Source organism: Carettochelys insculpta, chromosome 1, assembly GCF_033958435.1.
Source record: "Carettochelys insculpta isolate YL-2023 chromosome 1, ASM3395843v1, whole genome shotgun sequence".
NCBI classification, from domain to species: domain Eukaryota; kingdom Metazoa; phylum Chordata; order Testudines; family Carettochelyidae; genus Carettochelys; species Carettochelys insculpta.
In genome coordinates, this window is record NC_134137.1 from 232,373,935 (window position 1) to 232,395,365 (window position 21,431).

The 21,431-nt window shown below is 45.6% G+C and overlaps 1 protein-coding gene across 10 annotated transcripts in view; it reads left to right on the forward strand.

The window, feature by feature from the left end:
- The window catches only part of LOC142017172 (rap1 GTPase-activating protein 1-like), a 77,910-nt gene that overhangs the window by 36,078 nt on the left and 20,401 nt on the right, over window positions 1-21,431 (forward strand). For 9 of the 10 annotated variants that reach the window (XM_075001875.1, XM_075001920.1, XM_075001931.1 and 6 more), the window contains 10 exons: window positions 8,779-8,882; window positions 9,903-9,981; window positions 11,480-11,533; window positions 11,628-11,711; window positions 12,534-12,634; window positions 13,568-13,697; window positions 13,927-14,082; window positions 17,748-17,819; window positions 18,009-18,095; window positions 19,754-19,888. In XM_075001875.1, coding sequence (XP_074857976.1) covers window positions 8,779-8,882; window positions 9,903-9,981; window positions 11,480-11,533; window positions 11,628-11,711; window positions 12,534-12,634; window positions 13,568-13,697; window positions 13,927-14,082; window positions 17,748-17,819; window positions 18,009-18,095; window positions 19,754-19,888 — 1,002 coding nt within the window. The remainder of the gene's footprint in view (window positions 1-8,778; window positions 8,883-9,902; window positions 9,982-11,479; window positions 11,534-11,627; window positions 11,712-12,533; window positions 12,635-13,567; window positions 13,698-13,926; window positions 14,083-17,747; window positions 17,820-18,008; window positions 18,096-19,753; window positions 19,889-21,431) is intronic. The other variant, XM_075001942.1, reaches the window with a different exon arrangement.

The window sequence follows — 21,431 nt, forward strand, 5'->3', positions numbered from 1 at the left end:
CATGGGTATTTGTTAGCTGTCCCATAGGCTCCACCTGAACTGGCTCCCCTGGGGAACTGAGTGATCACCAGATGGGTCTCACGATCATGCGGATCAACTTGCAATCAGTTGTCAGCAAAACCAGGATCTGTTCTGCCGACCAAGTGCCTAACCCAAAGTTGTCAGCTTATTTCGACAGACTGCTCCTAGCAGTACAAGTCCACAGATGGGAAAATTAAGTGTGCTGGTGTGTATCTGGTCTCCAGTGCAGAAGAGACCTCATAAAGGAAGAAGTCAAGTTCATCTGCAGTGTGAAAGCAGAGAAAAGGCTGGTGTAGGAATGAAATTACTATACAGACTCTTCACCATAGGCTTCTTGTCTGAATTAAAGGAACTGTTGTTCTGAATTGGTTACTGTGGATGGAAAATTAATTATTTTGGACGTCTTTTGAAGTGTGGGGTTCGGCACCGCTAACCCCATATCCCTTAGAGTAACCAGGAGATTCTTCCAGAGCTACTCACATAGCCACATTCATGCTGGATCTGATCTTTGACTCAGCTGTAGATGACACTGTTGACTTGATAAAATGTTTACTCCCTTCAAGCAGCAGTAAGAATTTCCCCCTCTTCTCATGTGCAGCGACTGGTCGAGCGGTACAGACTAGTATAGCAGAAACTCATAGATCAGTGAGTTTGTGAAAAGCACTGCACAACTTTAGCAGCCATCTGAAGTACAGTACTATTGAGTCACTGTACACTATACTAACCTCCCCCTTTTTCTGCGCAGCCCAAGATCTCCTTGGTTTCTTGCTGAAATATGCAATACTGAGCTGGGGTTCAAGAAATCTTCACTTAGGGTTGCCAACCTTGGTTGGACGTATTCCTGGAGGTTTCATTTGATGACATAATCTTTAATTAGGGATTAATCTTTAATTTCTGGTGGCTTCTGATCAATACTGGAGGGTTGACAACCCTATGCTTGATTCAAATGATCTTGCAAAATACTGCCTTCCTGGACCTGATCACTGAATAAACAGCAGCAGGCCACGCCCATCAGCACACAATGCCCCCCCAGGTATCTAGGCTCTTTGTAATTAGAGTGCAATCAGGATATGTATTCATTGTTAGTGGAAGGGGACCATGCAGTGAGTTCAACAAAAGCTTCATTCACTATGCCAGAGATTATCATACAGGGACAGCACTTGCACAGTAGTAAAATATACCCTATATTTATGAACAGAGAGCAGATGTGTGGATGTTGTTTGTTCTACTGTCAGCCTGCAACGCCATCTGTGTGAGGAGGGAGACAGTGGACTAGCAGGTAGCACCACCCCTGGGGACAAGTATGCCTTCGCTTGGGAAAGTGGCAGAAACTGACCAAGGAAGGAGACTTTGGTCCTTTGGCTGGAATTGTTGCTGCTCTTCACTGGCTTGAATGCATTAAATATTCAGAGCAATGATAGGATCTGCACCACTGGTGCTGCCAAGAGCAGGCTTAAGGGAATGTTTCCGTCCTTCACAGTGGAGCCCTACTCCCAAGGCAGATATTATTTCCTTTTGTGACCACTAGTTCTCGTGTTGTGGGAAGGAAGGAATGAATAACTCTTCTTTGTTCACTGTCTCCACACCAGTCATTATTTTATAGTCCTCTGTCATATTCCCCTTAGTCTTCTCTTTTCCATGTTGAAAAGTCCCAGTCTTGTTAATCTGTCCTCATAGGGCAGCTATTCTGTGCCCCTAACCATTTTTTGCCCTTTTCTGAACTTTCTTTCCAATGCCAACTTTTTCCAGTCTCCCTTTTTTTTTTTTTTTAGATGAGGCGACCACATCTGAAAGCAGTATCAAGATGTGGGCATACTGGATTTGTAGAGTCAGTAACATATTTTCTGTGTTAGTCTCTGTCCCTTTCTTAATGATACCCAACATTCTGTTCACTTTTTTGACTGCTGCTGCAGTTTGACTGGGTGTTCTCAGAGAACTATCCACAATGACTCCAAGATTTCTCTCTCTCATGAACGATAATAGCCAATTTAGTCTCCATCATTTTATGCATATAACTGGGATTATGTTTTCCACTATGCTTTAATTTGCATTGATCATCATTGAATTTCATTAGCTATTTTGTTGTCTAGTCAGCCAATGTGAAGAGTTTCTTTTGAAGTTCTTCTCATTCTTCTGTGGATTTAACTGTCTTGAACAGTATTGTATTGTCTGCAAATTTTATTACCTCATTCTTTGTCACTTGTCTCCAGATCATTTATGAATTAATTGAATAGGATTGCATGGTCCCCTGGAGGACATCACTAGTTTCCTCTCTCCATTCTGCAAATGCTTTGTTTCCTGTCTTTTAACCACTCCATGAGAGGACCTTCCCTCATTTTCCATGAGAGCTTACTTTTGCTTAAGAGCCTTCGGTGAAACACCTTGTCAAAGAATTTCTGGAAATCTAGATGCGCTATGTCCACTGGCTTTGACTTATCCACATGCTTGTTGACCCCTCAAAGAATTATAGTAGGCTGCTGAGGCATAATTTCTCTTTATAGACATTATGTTGACTGTTCCCCCAACAAATTATGTTTATTGTACTGAAGTTAGACTTACTGGGATGTAATTGTACAGAATCATCTCTAGAGCTCTTATTAAAAATTTGTGTTGCATTAGCTATGCTCCAGTCATTTGGTACAGAAGATATTTACAGGATAGATTACAAAATATAGGTAGTAGTTCCACACTTTCACGTCTGAGTGTATTCGGAACTTTTGGGTGAATGCCATATGGTCCTGGTGATTTACTACTCTTTAATTTATCAATTTGTTCCCAAACCTTCTTTATTAGAATTTAAGAACATAAGAATGGCCATTACTGGGTCAGACCAAAGGTCCATCTAGCGCAGTATCCCAGCTACTGCCAGTGGCCAGTGCCAGGTGCCCCAGAGTGGGTGGCCGAAGACAAAGATCAAGCGACTTGTCTCCTGCCATCCATCTCCAGCCTTTGACAAACAGAGGCCAGGGATGCCATTCCTGCCCCCTGGCTAATAGCCTTTTATGGACCTAACCTCCATGAATTTATCTAGCTCTTCTTTGAACTCTGTTATAGTCCTAGCCTCCTCTGGCAAGGAGTTCCACAGTTTGACTGTGTGCTGTGTGAAAAAGAACTCTCTTTTATTAGCTTTAAACCTGCTACCCATTAATTTCATTTGGTGTCCTCTAGTTCTTATATTATGGGAACAAGTAAATAACTTTTCTTTATTCACACTCTCCACACTGCTCATGATTTTATATAACTCCATCATATCCCCTCTCAGTCTCCTCTTTTCAAAACTGAAAAGTCCTAGTTTCTTTAGCCTCTCCTCATACGGGACCCGTTCCAAACTCCTAATCATTTTAGTTGCCCTTTTCTGAACATTTTCTAATGCCAAAATATCTTTTGAGGTGAGGAGACCACATCTGTATGCAGTATTCAAGATGTGGGCGTACCATAGTTTTATACAGGGGCGGTAAGATATTATCTGTCTTATTTTCTATCCCTTTTTTAATAATTCCTAACATTCTATTTGCTTTTTTGACTACCGCTGCACACAGAGTGGATGTTTTCAGAGAAATATCCATGATAACCCCAAGATCCCTTTCCTGATTAGTTGTAGCAAAATTAGCCCCCATCATATTGTAGATATACCTGGGGTTATTTTTTCCAATGTACATTACTTTACACTTACCCACATTAAATTTCATTTGCCATTTTTTTGCCCGATCACTCAGTTTGGTGAGATCTTTTTGAAGTTTTTTGAAGTGTGCTTTCATCTTGACTATTCTGAACAGTTTAATATTGTCTGCAAACTTTACCACCTCACTACTTACCCCTTTCTCTATGTCCTTTATGAATAAATTGAATGGGATTGGTCCTTGGACTGGACCTTGGGAACACCACTTGTTACCCTTCTCCGTTCAGAAAATTTACCATTTATTCCTACCCTTTGTTTCCTGTCTTTAACCAATTCTCAATCCATGAAAGGATCTTCCCTCTTATCCCATGACAGTCTAATTTACACAAGAGCCTTTGGTGAGGGACTTTGATGAAGGCTTTCTGGAAATCTAAGTATACTATATCTACTGGATCCCCCTGGTCTGCATGTGTGTTAACCCTTCAGAGAATTCTAATAGATTAGTAAGACATGATTTCTCTTTACAGAAACCATGTTGACTTTTGCCCAACAATTTATGTTCTTCTATGTTTCTGACAATTTTATTCTTTACTATTGTTTCAATTAATTTGCCAGGTACTGACATTAAACTTACCTGTGTGTAATTGCCAGGGTTGCTTCTAGAGCCCTTTTTAAAATATTGATGTTGTGTTAGCTGTCTTCCAGTCCTTGGGTACAGAAGCTGATTTAAAGGATAGGTTACCCATCACAGTTAATAATTCCACAATTTCACGTTTGAGTTCTTTCAGAACCCTTGGGTGAATGCTATCTGTTCCTGGTGATTTGTTATTGTTAAGTTTTTCTGTTTGTTCCAAAACCTCCTCTAATGACACTTCAGTACAGGATAGTTCCTCAGATTCATTACCCACAAAGGACAGTATAGGTTTGAGAATCTCCCTAACATCCTCAGCCATGAAGACTGAAGCAAAGAAATCATTTAGTCTCTCCACAATGGCTTTATCATCCTTGATTGCTCCTTTTGTATCTTGATCATCAACGGGCCCCCGTGTTTTTTTTTTTTTGCAAGCTTTCTGCTTCTGATGTATTTAAAGAACATTTTGCTATTTCTTTTTGAGTTTTTGGCTAGCTGTTCCTCAAAATCTTTGTTGGCTTTTCTTATTACATTTTTACACTTCATTTGGCAGTGTTTATGTTCCTTCTTATTTACCTCACTATGATTGGACTTCCGCTTTTTAAAATATGCCTTTTTATCTCTCACTGCTTCTTTTACATGATTGCTACGCCATGGTGGCTCTTTTTTAGGTCTCTTACTAGGCATTCTAACTTCCTCATTTTTGTGTAATTCCCCTTTTTGAAATTAAATGCCCAAGTGTTGGACTGCTGAGGTGTTCTTCCCACCATAGGAATGTGAAATGTTATTATATTATGGTCACTATTTCCAAGCGGTCCAGTAATAGTTACAGTACCTCCTGGACCAGATCCTGTGCTCCACTCACTACCAAATTGAGAATTGCCTATCCCCAGTGGGTTCCTGTACCAGTTGGTCTGAGAATCAGTCATGTAAGGCATTGAGAAATTTTATGTCTGCATGTCATCCTGAGGTGACATGCACCCAGTCAGTATGGGTCTAATTGAAATCCCCTATTGTTGTTATTGATTTTTTTCATTTTGATAGCCTCTCTAATCTCCCTTAACATTTCAAAGTCACTATTACTGTCCTGGTCAGGTGGTCAGTGGTATATGCTTACTGTTATATTCTTATTAGAGCATGGAATTACTATCCACAGTGATTCTATGGAACATTTTGATTCATTTAAGATTTTTACTTCATTTGATTCTACATTACACATTTGATTCTTACACATACAGTGCCACTCCGCCACGTGCGTGACTTATTCTTTCCTTCTGATATATTTTATATCCCAGTATGATTGTGTCCCACTGATTGTCCTCATTCCACCAGGTTTCTGAGATGCCTATCATGTCAATCTCCTCTAATACGAGGTACTCCAGTTCACCCATCTTACTAGTTAGACTTCTAACATTTCTGTAGAAGTACTTTAAAAAATGCTACTGTTTGTCTGTGCTTTCCTGAGGCATTAGATTATTTTATATGTGACTATGTCTTGTCTGGGGCATGTTATATCATCTCCCCTCCTCTCTTTCTGACTAAAACCTAGAGAACCTCTGTCAATTGACTCTCCTCTAAGAGAAATCTCTGTCCGATCCACGTGCTCCTCTGCACGAATCGACTTTCCCCCATCACTTAGTTTAAAAACCTGCTCTACGACCTTTTCAATGTTTAGTGCCAGCAGTCTGGATCCACCTTGGTTTAGGTGGAGCCCATCCTTCCTGTATAGGCTCCCCCTCTTCCAAAAGTGCCCCCAGTTCCTAATAAAACTTAAATCCCTCCTCCCTCCATCAACGTCTCCTCCACTCTGAAGTTCTGCCTGCCTATCTGGCCCTGTGCGTGGAACAGGAAGCATTTGTGAGAAAGCCACCATAGAGGTCCTGGATTTCAGTATCTTTCCTAGCAGCCTAAATTTGGCCTCCAGAACATCTCTCCTATCCCTCCCTTCCTCATTGGTACCTGCATGTACCATGACAACTGGCTTCTCCTCAGCGTTATACATAAGTCTATCTAGATACCTCGAGAGATCCTCAACCTTCGCACCAGGCAGGCAAGTCACCATACGGTTCTCCCAGTCATCACAAACCCAACTATCTACATTCCTAACGATCGAATCACCTACTAGTAACACCTGCCTCTTCCTAACAACTGGTATTCCCTCCCCCAGAGAGGTATCCTCAGTGCGAGAGGATACCGTAACATCCTTTGGAAGGAGGGTCCCAACTATAGGATGATTTTCCTCTGCTCCTGTTGACTGCTCTCTTTCCATGAGCCTTTCATCCTCCTTAAGAGGGCTGAGGCAATCAGACTGGAGGTGGGACAGGACTACAGTGTCCCGGAAAGCCTCATCAGCAAATCTCTCTGCCTCCCTTAGGTCCTCCAGTTCAGCCAGGCTGGCCTCCAAAGCCCAAACTCGGTCTCTGAGGGTCAGGAGCTCCTTGCACAAGGACCACACATACAGCAGCCACCCACAGGGCAAGCAATCATACATGTTACACTCGACGCAATAAACAGGATAGCCCCCACTTTGCCACTGAGCTTCTGCCTGCATTTTCTCCAAAGAATAAATTTGATTATATACAAGGCTTTTATTTAAAAGTTGGGTATATAATTTTATGAAAGTTTTATGTCTAAAGGTGGTCAGAAGTAACTAACGCCCTCTAAGTGCCCCCTCTAAACTCCCCTCTCAAAACTCCCTCCTGTTAGCAAACTCTCTGGTTGCTTACTAGCAGGGTTTATAAAGCTCTGGCCTTCCTGATAGTCCCTCCCTCTGGCCAACGAGCAGAAAGTTTTAGATTTCAAATCCTAATTAAGGCTAAGAGGTTCCAACTGCCAGCCTGAGCACATGGCCTTTCAAACAAACACACACAGCTCAGCACTCAAAACTCCAAACAGACAGACGAACTCAAGCCCCAAACCCCCAAACAAACACCTGTACACTCCAGACAGCCACTTACCCCAAGGTGCTGTAAATTGCCCCCTCCTTTGCCAGGAGAGCTCCTCTCAAAACTCCCTCCTGTTAGCAAATGCCCTGGTCGCTTAATAGCAGGGTTTGTCCCCAGTTCCTCAGGCATGAGCAAATTTGAATGGTAAAATCAACAAACAGTCCAATAACATAATTTTGTAACAGTGCTTTGTTTAACAGAATCACTTTAATAGTGTTGTGTTGTCCTTGTCTGAACATGCGTTTGTGGCCTGCCATATAATTTCTGTACCCAGATATGGTGTTCAGGCCAGAAAATTTGCTCACCCCAGGGATAAATGGCTGTGATTGTAACTCCTGTAGCAGATAGCACCAGAAACACTAAGAACCAGGGCTGGATTAAGAAATGGGCTTTAAAAGCTGCAGCCCAGGGCACCAGTCTAAGGGGGACCCCACAAAAAGATCTCCAAGCCTCCAAAATGCAGGTCTTTTTGCCAGGCTCCCTTAGCCGGGGTCCCTGGGCTGCAACCACTGAACCTCTGCATTCTGGCTGTGCCTGGAGGGAAGAGGGGCAGGATGCAGCTCCACATGCTGCCGTGCCCCACCCCGCAGCTGGCTTAGAGCTGCAAGTACTGGGAAGCTCTGTCCTCAGGCTTCCGTTCCCCACAGGCTCTGTCCTGCAGCTCCCATTGGCCAGGCATCACAACCAATGGGAGCTGCAGAGGCTGGCGCTGGCAGGTGAGTGCAAGGCAGTGCTCAGAGCCCCCTGCCTGCTCCTGACCCTGGGGCCTCATCTCCAAAGGGGAGTTGCTGTGCCTTCAGCTGTGCATCCTGCCCCCCAACCCCCTTCCCCAGCTGTGAGCCCCCCGTCCTAATTCCTGCTGAGACTCTGCACCCCCAACCTAGACGTGAGGCCCCTCCTGCATCCCATCTCTCACCCAGACTCTGTCTCTCCCCTACCCCCTGCCTCAGCCCTGAACCTGCTCCCCGACTCCCAAACCATTGGCTGCAGCCTGGAGTTCCTCCTGCACCCAAACCTCTTGTCCCCAGCGCCCCCCCCCTCCCCCCAGGAACCGCACCCTGATATGGAGCTCTCATACCTTCCTGCACACAACTCCCTACCCCAACCCATAGACCCCCTCCCACACTCGGAACCCCTCGTTTTGGCTCCACCCCAGAGCATCAGGGGTCTCACAAAGTGTAATAGGCCCAGATCCCCAGAACAGCTAATCCAGCCCTGCAAACAGCTTGCAGGTTACTTATAAGGGAGTTACTCCTTCAGGTGGAAGTGGTAGAGGTGCCTGCCTTTGGTACTGTGCAGCTTAGGCTCTGTCCTCACAGGAGCCTGGGGTGGAGGAGGAGGCAGCAATGCTCTAGGAAGATAAAGGGAGAGATGCTGCATGTCCTCAATAGCTCCCTCCTGTTCAGGGCCTAGCCAGAGCAATGTGTGAGCATGAGATGTTACAGATGTTGGGAAATGGGGGAAGAGCTGCCTTCTCAGGGACTGCTGGAGATTGGCAGTGCCCGAGGTGTTATCTGGTGGGTATTGCGGTGGAGTGAGCTTCTGTGGTTTCTCTTTTTTAGGAGCATCAGAATTTTTACTCCAATGACGCAACCTTGGGCTGCCTGATCCTTTCCGTGAAGTACGAGCAGATTGAGAGGCAGGACAACCTGCACCTGCTGCTGAGGTAAGAGTATCCAGCATGGAAACACCCGCACCTTGCTCTGTCTCCCACCTCACCAGGAAGTCTTTCTGTGGCACAGATGTGGGTATGGATTTTGTGACCTGTTATCCTAAGGATGGTTGCAGGGAAACCCCTGATTAGGGAAGCTCCTTTTTCCTTCTGGCTCATCTTTGTATGTTCATCTTTCCTTACTCCAAGCTTTTCTCAGCTGTTGCCCTCAGGAAGCTGAGGGCTACAGGGCAACTGGGGGCAGGCAAGGGTCCAGAAGAAGAGGCTCTCTGGTGTGTCTGTCCCATTGTGGATGAGGAAACAGTGAAAAGAGAAGCAGAAATCTTACATAAAACAGGGTTGGGGAGGCAATCTAAAAGTCCTGTGAGGTGTACCAGGGAATGTTTGCATTGAGCACAGACAAACATAGGAAAGCACAGGTGGCTGGTAGGAAGAGAGCCTGGCTCTGTGCAGCAGCCCTTCCTAGTGGGGCTTGGGCTTCCTGTAGGCAGGCCAGCCAAAGCCAGGTGGAGGAGAGTTATGATGCCTGACCTGTATGACATATATGAGGATAAGCATGAGGATGGAGTTAGTTTTGTAATGAGTAATGGGTCCGAGTCCAATTGTTGCCCAAGAATATTTCCTTGTGTGTTGATGAAGCAGCACCTGGATTTCCTTGGCAATATATTTAACTATTATTAAAGCAAAAAAATGGTCTCTGAGGAGTGATGGAGATCCAAGCACAGCCTAAGCAGATGACTTCCTTCTTCTTGATACCAAGCACTGGGCTACAGGAGCACTAAACAATGCCCCTCTTTCCATGGCTTTAGGCACTATGTATGCAGACTCTAGGTTAGTATGTGTACAAACCTTTTGGGAGCTAATTAACCCTTTCGTTGTTGGACCAGAATATTATGTAAAGCACAATATTCCCTCCATAAGAAGAGATCTGGCGGTGCAGCAGAAGTCACCTTAAGCAGCTAGAGATGTTGGCATTTCCCTTTGGCACTTGTTCTCATCTTCTTTTTGTGGCAGGACTCGAACTGGTACCAAACATGACCTGATTCCCATTTCCTGCCTGAATGAGTTCCCCAATGCAGTCCAGATGGCAAAGGTGAGACCTGGGTGTAATTCTTTTGAATTGCGGAAGGGGCATGGTAATGAGAGAGTTTGGAAGATGCTAATGAAGCACTGACATGAATACGCAGTGTCTCATTGGAAGAATGGTGGCCACGCACAATCCGAAATTGCCGCTTTCTAAATGCATGCTGCCCGTGTAGAAAGGGGCCTTTTGAAAGGACCCCCTAACTTCAGAAGCCCCTTCTTCCTAAATCCAAATATTCATGTCAGCACCTCATTAGCATCTTCCGAACTCCCTCATTAACATGTAGACACAGCTGGTGTGTCTTAGGACAGTTGGAGGTGTGAGAGAGAGCAGACATGCCCAAGCAGGCACAGACTATGCAAGCCCAGTTGGGACCCGCCTGTTTGAGCAGCTAACCTGTGCTGCCACAATTTCATTGCTGTCCTGTGACCTAGCTAGGGCACAGCTAGTTTGGGTCTAGATGGGTCGCAGTCACGTTTCAGATTGCAGTGTAGACATACCATTTGTTTGGTTCTGCTTAAGTCCTAGAATCGTGGAATTCTAGGGCTGGAAGGGACCTCAGGAGGTCATCAAGTCCAGTCCCCTGCCTAAAGTAGGATCAACCCCAACTAAGTCATCCCAGCCAGGACTTTGTCAAGCTGGGACTTAAAAGCCTCTCTACGTAACGCATTCCAGTGCTTCACCTCCCTCCCGGTGAAATAGTTTTTCCTAATATGCAACGTACACCTCCCCCTCTGTAACTTCAGACCATTGCTCCTTGTTCTGCTGTCCCTCACTACTGAGATCAGTCTCCCTCCATCCTCTTTAGATCCCCCCTTCAGAAAGTTGAAGGCTGCTATCAAATCGCCCCTCAGTCTTCTCTTCTGCAAACTAAATAAGCCCAAATCCCTCAGCCTCTCCTCGTAGGTCATGTGCTCCAGCCTCCCTAATAATTTTTGTTGTCCTTCACTGGACCCTCTCCAATGCATCCATATCCGTTCTATACTGGGGTGGGGGCAGAACTGGACACAATACTCCAGATGCAGCCTCAACAGTGCCGAATAAAGGGGAATAATTATTTCTCTTGATCTGCTGGAAATGCTCCTCCTAATGCACCCCAATATGCTGTTAGCCTTCTTGGCTACAAGGGCACACAGTTGACTCATACCCAGCCTCTCATCCACTATAATCCCCAGGTCTTTTTCTGCTGCACTGCTACTTAGCCAGTCAGTCCCCAGCCTGTAACAATGCTTGGGATTCTTCTGTCCCAAGTGCAACTCTCACCCCTTCACTTATATTCTCGTTTCTTTCTTGCCTGTCTTTTCCCTCCCTCTGCGTTAGTCTTTTGGCCTTTCCTCCTCACTCTACCTTGAATGTGCTTATCCAGGCACTCCTGCCCGATGATTACAAAGCAATACCCACCTGCCCTCCTGCCCGCAGCCGGCAGGTCACAGGAAGGGGCGTGACAGGTCCCAAAGTGGCAGTGCTGTAAATCACCACTTTTCCGCCCTTCTTTTTCTCTCGGCAGCTGCTGTGTGAGGATGTGAATGTCGACCGATTCTACCCTGTCCTCTACCCCAAGGTATGTTTACAGTAGCTTCCCTCCTGCCTATCACTATGATGACAGGGGCTGCTGGAGAGAAGTGACTGAGACCCTATGCTTTTCACCCTCCCAGGCTTCCCGGCTCATTGTCGCATTTGACGAACATGTCATAAGCAATAACTTCAAATTTGGGGTCATCTACCAGAAGGCCGGGCAGGTGAGAGCTCTCTGCACCCTTCATCCAAGCACCCTCAGGCCCAAACATACCAGCTCACATTTCTCAGCTCCAACTCTCTAGCCAAGGTTAAGCCAACCTGGGGCCAAGGATGACTTTATTACCCTGTCACTCTGTCCTGGGGGCTTCTGTCCTCACGTCCCCGTCTCCATGGGACCAACCTAGTGCCCTTTTCTGGATCCACGAGTTCATTCCCTGTAGTTTCTGCCCTCGAGGATTCCAGTTTCTTGCTGCTGTTGATGAGCTACGGTCCCACCCCCGTAAGGACAGCTCCTAGTGCTGCCACGCACCAGTGCTGTCTGTGTTTGTCTGTCCCAATATCTACTGTCCTGGCTGAACATCGGTGCACCCCAAAGGGGAGACTTTGCCCCCTCCAGGCATTGGCCTTCTCTGTCATATTGGTTCTGGGGGACACCCTTGGACCTGTCACTGCCCCTGGAGCCATGACAGCTTCCTTGTTGGAAGCATTTCCATTGAATATCCTCTGAGACCTAGAGATCTCCCCACTACACTGTCCACAGGGAGAGAACCCCTGAATGGCATCAGCCATGTTTCCTAAGGTCTCCATGGTGGAGGGCAGGCCCTGTTTCCTTTTAAGGAGAAGGAGACAATTTTCCTTTATACGCTGGGGTGTGGCCTCTGGACCCCACTGTTGTTGGAGGATGTGGATTGTGCATGTGAGAAGGGAATTGAAACTTCCCCATATCAGCTTTTGTCTCTTCCTGCTCTCCAGAGCCCAGGAGAGGTGGGAGTATATAAGGGGAATAATTCCCTCTGCTTAATATCTCTCCTCTCCTTTGCCAGACCACGGAAGAGGAAGTCTTCAGTAACACTGAGGAGAGTCCAGGCTTTCTGGAGTTCCTGGATTTCCTTGGAGAGAGTATCCAGCTGCGGGATTTCCGTGGGTGAGCCGGGGATAGCGTGGGAGTGATCAATCAGCATAACATGGGGACATCAGTCAGACACACTTAAGATATGTGGCACAGCCATGGAGAGCCCAAAGTGGATGCATGTGTCTTCAACTACAAAAATCACAGGGGCCGTGGCTGCTAGAGGGTCACATCCCTACTACAGACTCTACATTGTGTGTTAGATTTTCGAAAGAACTCAGCCCCCCTTTAGGCTAAGAGCTTCAGTCCCCGCTTGGGCTAAGAGGCCTCCCTTGTGCATCCCGTGGGGCATTCCAGAATGGCATGGCCTGCCATTCCCCTGGGGAGCCTCTTGGGGTCCCATTCCCGGCTGGTGCTGTGCATTCACCTATCTCTCTGGTTTGCCAGCTCGTGCTGTCTGCAAGAGGCAGTGGCTGGGGTTGAGTCCCATGTCTGGGAGCTGAGCTGAACGGTTGGGGATTTCTCATGGGAGATTCATGGACCCCTTTCCTGGGATGCTTTTCTCCCAAATGTTAAGCTGTGTGTGACAGGCAGCAGCTGGGGCTGGCCCACAAGGATCAACAGAGAGTGACAAAGCATCTATGACATCCACACTGTCAATTCCCTGTGCTGCTTTGCAGCGCCAATGGGCATTGGTAAGCCTCGGCCTTCACCATCTGCTTCCGTGTGGCACCCAGAGCCCTCCACGTTTCTCAGACGGAGATGATGTTTCACCAGAGAGTGGCACAGGTGATGTCTCCTCCAGAGCAACCTGGTTTGGCCTCTCTCATTCTCAGTACACAGGGGATGATGCCTGCGGCCTTTCTGTAGTAGCTGTGTAGCGACTGCATAGATTTTTGGGATGTGTGGTGCCCCTCAACCTCTTTAAGCTCTCTGGCAACCTTGACATGCAAGCTAGCATTACTGCTATCTGCTTCCTTCCCCACCACCTCATGGGACCAATGCCAGATTCCGAGGAGGCTTGGATGTCACAAGGGGTCAAACTGGCACCGAATCGGTCTATACCAACTTCCGAGGCAAGGAGATCATGTTCCATGTGTCTACAAAGCTGCCGTTCACAGAGGGAGATGCCCAGCAGGTACCATAAGGGGAGGCACTGAGGGATTCAGGAGGATGGGCTGGGGACTAAGCAGGCATTGGGGCGGGCAGTGGCTAGGGATTGTGGTGGAGTAGTGAGCTGGGTTTCTAGCTGCGGGGTGTGATGTTCAGGTGTGAGCCAGGGGTACGGGTTGAGAGTACTGGATTGTTTGGTGGCTGGGGAAGGGTTCTCCCCCTCACCATTTTTTTATCTTGCTTGCTCCTTCTAGCTGCAGCGGAAGCGTCACATTGGGAACGACATTGTAGCCATTGTCTTCCAGGATGAGAATACTCCCTTCGTCCCCGACATGATAGCATCTAATTTCCTGCATGCCTACGTGGTGGTGCAGCTTGCTCATGGTGCCACTGGAGAGACCGTCTACAAGGTAAATACAGCCAGTAGGCCCCTGTTTGGTCAGGGGCCCCCTTTCTGGTGGTTTGTTCCAAATGCCTGTCTCTTACCTGGAGTGCAGATCCATTGGGGAGGCAGGAATTCATCCAGAAATCATTCCAACTGCTTTGTCTGTGTCTGCTGAGCATGCACACAATCCCGGGACCCCGCACCATCTCCTCAGCCAGTGATCTGGCCAGAGCCAGCTTTCTAGCTAGGCACGGTGGGCGTGTGCCTGGGCATTCTGAGTTGGACAAGTCGGCGATTTTGAAACCCAGCTGAGCTATTTTTAGCTGTCAGTTGCTCTGTTTCTTCTAGCCGCTGAGAGTTGTGCTATTTTGGGCTATTTGCTGCCCTGCTGCACTGCTCAGGACTTCGTGGGAGGGAGGGAGGGAAGGAGCCTCCTGACGAGATGCTGTACACATTGCTCATCTTGTGTTATGCGCTCTCCCTGTAGGAGACGTTGCAGCGTGAGTGGTGTTCTTGTCTGAGGGAGGCAGATTTTTTTTTCTTTCTGCAGAAAATGTGCTGCATTTCCATCTGTTGCCCTGAGAGGCTGCTGTGGTGCCAGAGCAGTCTTTGATGGCTGAGCCTGACTGGTCTGGTGGGCATCAGCAAACACCTAGCAGGTAGGGGGTGGGTGCATTTTTCTCAAGTAAAAATCACATCACCCTTCTTGGAGCCAGGTTAGTAGGCAGAGCAGGCCACCCAGGGCTGCTGGAGGGTCACAAGGCCACATGGGGATGAGGGAGAGGGGCCTCCAGGCAGGGCCACATGATAGATGACCAGGTGACTGATTTTGACCAGAACACCTCACTGAGAAAGATGCTGGCACCACTGCTGAGCAGGCCATTAACTCAGTGGGACTGGCAGGCTCCCTGCTAGCTTCTATATAACAAGGCTCCTGGGAAGCAGCCGGCACATCCTCTCTCCAGCTCCTACGTGTAGAGGCAGCCGGGGACAGCCACACACTGCTCCCCTTGTCTGGGACCCGACATCCTGACTCCACTGCATGGCAGACGGACCCCTGATCCTGCTGTGTGGGGCTGCTGTGGAACAACACATGGCAGGGGAGCCTGGACCCAGAACACACTGTGTGTGGCCTCTAGGAAGCAGCCAGAAGTCCGGATCTCCGGAGCCTGTTGTGGGGGTCTGGGGTGGCAGCTGGCAGCTTCTGGACACTGGAACCCCTAATGTGAGGCCTCAGGGCAGCAGCCAGAAGCCTGAACCCCAGAGCCCAATGTGTGGCAGGGCAACCTAGACACTGGACACTATTGTGCGGGACTCATGGACAGTGGCAGACAATCTGGAGCCCCCATGCCCCAGGCTGTGGAAGAGGACGCATCGTGGCAGGTCAGCTGGGAGCCCAGAGTCCATCATGTGGCAGGACAGCAGAACCAGCCCCACAGCCTTTATCGAACAGCTGAACTGGACCAGAGTTGTGTGCTGACTGGGCTGCAGGCTGAGAACTGCTGTTATAGGTAACTACACGAGGAACAGCAATTCAATTAGAGAGTTCTTCAGTCTAGCAGGGAAAGGTCCAACAAGAGCCAGTGCTTGGAAGATGAAGCTAGACAAAACCATATTGAAAATATGGTGCAAATTCTGAACAATGATGGTAATTAACCATTGGAGGAACTTACCAGAGTGGTGGTGGATTCTCTATTACTGCTAATTTTAGGAAAACAAAACAAAACAAGATGAAAAAAAAAAGCATTCTTGATTTAACAGCATTAATCCAAACAGAAATTATTACAGGGAAGCTCTATGGTGTGTGTTATGTAGGAGGCCAGACTAGAATATCACAGAGAGCCATCTCTTCCATGAATCCCAGGAGAGTTGCCAGCAGGAAGTAGGGAGAGAATTTTTTTTTTCCAGCTCACCAGTCAGTTACCGCTCTGTGGGTGGACAGGCTGACTGCTGTTTGCTCACCTCCCACGAGCCAGGGCTTTGGGGTAAGAGCAACCTTCACAGCCCTGCTGTTCATCTGTGGTGTAAGGCTCCCCATTTCCATCCCCTTCCCCCACAGTTCATTTCAGGAGCCACAGAAAAATTCACTTCTTATCAAAGAAGTGAAAGCAGGGACAGCGCCTGCTGTCTCTCTTAGCCCATCCATCCCAGCTCTTGAGCCTTTCTTGCACAGTCTATGCGGGGATTGTTCTAGCCATTGTAATTTGTAACCCTTTCCACTGCTGGAATTATGCGTGGAAAAGACCTAAAACACCCTGAGCATTACCCAGGAGCCACTTGGAGAATCATTCCTGACAGGCAACGGTACATCATCCAGTGGGCCTTTCCCCTCTTCTTCTGGGAGATTATTCTGCAGCATAAGAAATTTCACGCCGGGCAGATTTTTCTGTCAACACTTGCTTTCTTAGGTCCGTATTTAGGGACTGAAGAAGTGAGTCTTACCCGTGAAAGCCTATGACCTAATAAATTTGTTCGTCTTTAAGGTGGTACAGGACAGCTTGTGATGTGCCTAGTATTAGACAGGCAATCCTATAATTAAGTATAAAAATTAAAAATGATGTATGAACCTGAAACAAAACATCAGTATGACAGCCAAAAGAAGGATATTTAGTGTCCTCCTTTTGTACAAAGATAGAACGGACAATACTGCTCAAAAAAAGACAATCTTTCCCTAAAGCTTAAATAACATTTTTATGAAAAAGAAATGCAAAACGAATTAGATATGGAAAAATATTTTTACATTTTGTGTTTTTATAAATTTGCTATTTTTACAGAAAACTACTGGAAAATAAAGATAAGTAATAGTTGACAGTTTTGTTTTTAATGGGAAGAATATTTTTGCATCTATTTCAGCACAAGTGGCATAATAACTATATTATTATGAATGCATTGTAAATGTTAATATGCCTACAATCTAAATACTATTCAAATACCTTAGTGTTTTTCATACACACATAATTTCTTATTTAATATGTTAGAAGGAAGAATATCACTAGCATAGAATTTTTTGGTGGATCATCTATTCACATCGTGCGGCACAGCAGCGTTCCATGGACCGCAGTTTGGGATACGCTGAACTAGATATATATTACAGTAGAACTCTGTATGTTAGACACTAACAGGGGACTGAGGAGTTCATAAACTCGAGCATCTCAGTATTGCAGAATGTACAGTGCTTGTATTACAGTCTGGTGCAGGGCATCACTTGTTATTGTCCTTCAAACCACAGGGAAGGGATTTCCAGTGCACTGAAAGAACTAGAATATGAAGGGAAGTTGACCTGTTTTTCATCAACGTCACTTTTGTTACATAATATTCTTTCTCTTCTGGGAAGGAAAATGATTTGGATAAGTGGTTGTTCAGAAGACAGGTGTTACTAAAATTGAGGTTCTTCTGTGGTATATATAGTATGTTATTTATATCTATATTGGGGATTTAGCTGACAGAGAACCATTTGGTGACACCACTACAGACTACATGCTGTGGAGAAGTATTGCCTTTGATTTGTCTGAAATATATTTACCCTTAATTAAACTGGGTGTCCATTAGTATTATGGGACTGATTCACTTTATTTGATGTTTTCAGGATCCATGCCTTCTGGTCCCACTCTTAGACAAGCTCATCAGTGTGAGACAATCTGACATTCTATTTCTTGCTATGATGTTGAAGTGGTTTCTGTATTGTTTCAGGTTTCAGTAACAGCTCGAGATGATGTCCCTTTCTTTGGACCTGCTCTCCCAAACCCAGCCATATTTAAAAAGGTTTGTATCTCTGAAGAGAATGATGTGGGTGTCAGGGTGTGGCTGATACACCCCTTCACCTCTAGGTGCTGTTTCTGATCAGGATGGTAACTGAATGGTGTTAGGTAACTGTGGGGGATTAAGGAAATGTATATCTGGAGCCTTTCCCGAGGTTACCAATTCCAGTGCAGCCTTCTTCTTTTCCCACAGGGTCCAGAGTTTCGTGACTTTCTCTTGGCTAAGCTAATCAATGCTGAGTACAGCTGCTATCGGGCTGAAAAGTTTGCCAAGCTAGAGGTGGGTGTGAGTGTTTGTATTAATAGTTAATAAATGCAAAAACCTGAGTTAATACCAGATTGAGGCTGCACAATTAGTAAAAGATGCAGAAAGTACTTAGGAAATTGAAGTTCCTTAAAAATAAAGTAAATTAAATTACATGTAAAATCAGTCATGTGGTGCTTCTTCTATGTTCTGATAGATGTCTATATTAGAGTACACATTTAACCCCCAAAAAACAAGATTAGAATATCTGGTGTACATGCAAGGTGGCCTCTACTAGAATTTTAGTGATTACATTACCTGATTTTGTACAGTGAAAGCCAGCTTGTCTTAATATTGCATTAACCTAGATTTTTGCATTGGATTCAGGGCAGTTGATTAAAATCTGCAAGCAGAAAATCATGATTTAAGTAAAAAATTTTTTTATCTTGTTTTCCATTTTTGACTTTTTAGTTACTTTCCTAAATAAATGTTTATTTGTGCTGGTTGATAACCATGAAAATACATTGATTTGCAATCCAATATAATTTTTACATTAAATCTGATTCTTCTTTTGCTAACCAGGAGGATGCACTGTATCTATCCACATTTATTTCAGCAGTTATATTGCTTAATGTGCATTTACTCACATTCTTAATTTTAACGTTTGTTTATTATGTTAGAAGTTGTAAGTTATGTATTTCTTCATTTACTAGCTTTTTTCATGATTTGTTTCAAGCTGTATTTGGATGGAAATTGGAATATGGAATACAGTTAAAACTGCTTAATAAATTTAAAAAAGTAATTTATCAAAACATGTTTTGCATTTAAAATTAACTGATTTACTAAACAAAGTAAGTATCCTCTGTCATAAGTGAACAAGACTATCTTATTCTGTCCTTCAAGGCTTTAGAATTAGTAGGTCTTATCTTCATACACAGTTTTTATCCATAGATTAGAAGAGGAAGACAAGCTTTCTTGCTTGTTTAACTCCTGAGCCATTTCTTCATTGAATGAATTGCTCACTGAGCAGAACAAGTTGCATAAACTAAAAATGAAGACATGCGCTCTGCCTGCAAGAGGCTCTCAATAGCTCACGCTTCAACAGGCTCTTTGCCAGGTGCTTAGCCAGTGTCTTCTACTAGTGCAGCAGCAGGCCATTCTTTAAAGCTTGGGCAGCGGACATGTCCTGATTTAAGACTATACTTTAAAATTGATTTCAAATTATTTTAATAGATTGTAGTAAGCTTAGGCCTTTAATGTAAGTTGTCATAATTTCAGAGAAGTTTATTTCTAAAAAACAAAAATGCGTTTCATTTAAAGAAAGAAAATCTGATTTAAATCAAGAAATACATGTATCTTAAATAATCAGCTTGGATCCACCTGATTTCATTCTCTAGACTCTTCTAAGGAGGGGCTGAGAGAAATGGGAAACAAACAAAATGAAGAAAAAGGGCACAAAAGAGCATAATGCTGTATATCTGCCTTCAGAGTTGTGGGGAGAATAAGAAAGTTGGAGAAGGGTCCACATTTGGAAGCAATCATATTCTTAAAATTAGAAAAAAAAGATATATTGTGGGCTGTATGAGACACAGGAGAGTCTGTTTTCTCTTCCTTTCCTTCGGTGCTCTGTCCGTTCTGTCTTTTCCCTCTCATCCTGTTTTGTCTCTTCTCTCTCACTCTCTGCTCCGCTGCAGGAGCGGACCCGCGGTGCCCTCCTGGAAAGCCTTTTTGAGGAGCTGCAGCTTCGTAGCCGCAGCATGATGGGCCTGGCCTCTGGGGATGATGACAAGATGGAGAATGGGGGTGGCGGCTTCTTTGAAAATTTCAAGGTGAGAGATCAGGCGTGCTGCAGCCTCTTCAACCAAGCCCTTTTGCAGAGCTAAGCACTGTTTTTGTGCAATGTGGCGGTGTCAGTGGCCAATCTCCAGGAGCACAGGTCGGGATGATGGGAGGGAGGGAACGCATACACTTCAGTCCTCAGTGGTTCAGAAATCAGATTAACACTCAATGCTACCCAAAAGAACCTCAGTACAGTAATGTGATTTTACTGTTTCATTTACTGTAGATTTGTATCCACCTCCCAAATATTCTACAGTTGGTTAATAACATAATAAAAGCATCCTGATTATTTAATAACTTGGCGTGGTTAATAATTAAATCAGAATTTTTTTTAATACAGTGTGCTGCACAGAGCTGCAGGAGACAATTTGAAGAACCACTTGGCGCTTCTGACCCTCAATCTGAGTATCGCTGGCCTCCCCATAGGAGGGAATGAGCATGCTGGCTCTCATGCCACTGCCTGCCCATCTCTTCCTTTCTTCATGCACCTGCCTAATGGGACAGAAGCCATATCATAGATCCCAGCACCTCGCTAGATACTGTCAGTCCCCTCAGTTGAAAGCCCTCATCAGAACTGCTGGGGCCATCATGAGCCAACTTTCCACTCATCTCAGGTCAGGGCAGAGCCCCATGGGTGGGGATGAATAGGTGTCTTACCATGTCAGTGCCTTGGCCGCATCTCTTCTGTGTTCAAATGAAAATTTTCAGACCTCGTCTGCAGCTTTCTGCTTATACCCCCAAGTTTGTTTTGGCCTCTGGCACTGCGTTGATCCAGCCTTTCTAAGGGGCTGGAGAAGAGGGAAGAGGTCTGGAAAGTGGCTTTTTCAGAATACCATGGCAGAATTTATCTCATGGCCATTGTGTAGGCCTGTCTAGGACTGAGCCCACCAGCCTCACATGGAGATGTGATCCCTTCTCTTGCACTGGGTGTGACTGTGTGAGGTAATGCTGTTCTTTTTGGGAAAGTTGTAGTGTTGGCGAGAATCTCTTTATCACCTACAGGAAGATGAGGGAGACTGAGAGCAGAGAGAACAGTCCTTCACTGCCTTGGGGCATGTAGACAAGGTCATAGAAGATAAGGGATGGAAGTAGATCATCCAGTCCAACCCTGTGCTCAAACCAGGACCAACCAGAATTAAATCATCCCAGCCAGGGCTTTGTCATGCCTTAAAAACCTCCAAGAATGGAGATCCCACCATTTTCCTAGGCACCCCCTTCCAGTGCTTCACCACCCTCCCAGTAATATAGTTTCTCTTCATATCCAACATAGACATTCCCCACAATAATTTGAGACCATTGCTCCTTGTTCTGTCATCTGTGACCAGCCTCTCTCCATCCTCTTTGGACTCCCCCTTCGGGTAGTTGAAGGCTGCTATCAATTCCCATCACTCTTCTCCTCCGTAAACTAAGTAAGCCCAGTTATCTCAGTTTCTCCTCTTAAGTCATACATCCCAGCCCCCTGACCATTTTTGTTGGACTCTCTCCAATTTATCCTCCTCCTTTGGCATGGGACCGCACAGGTCTTTCCCAATG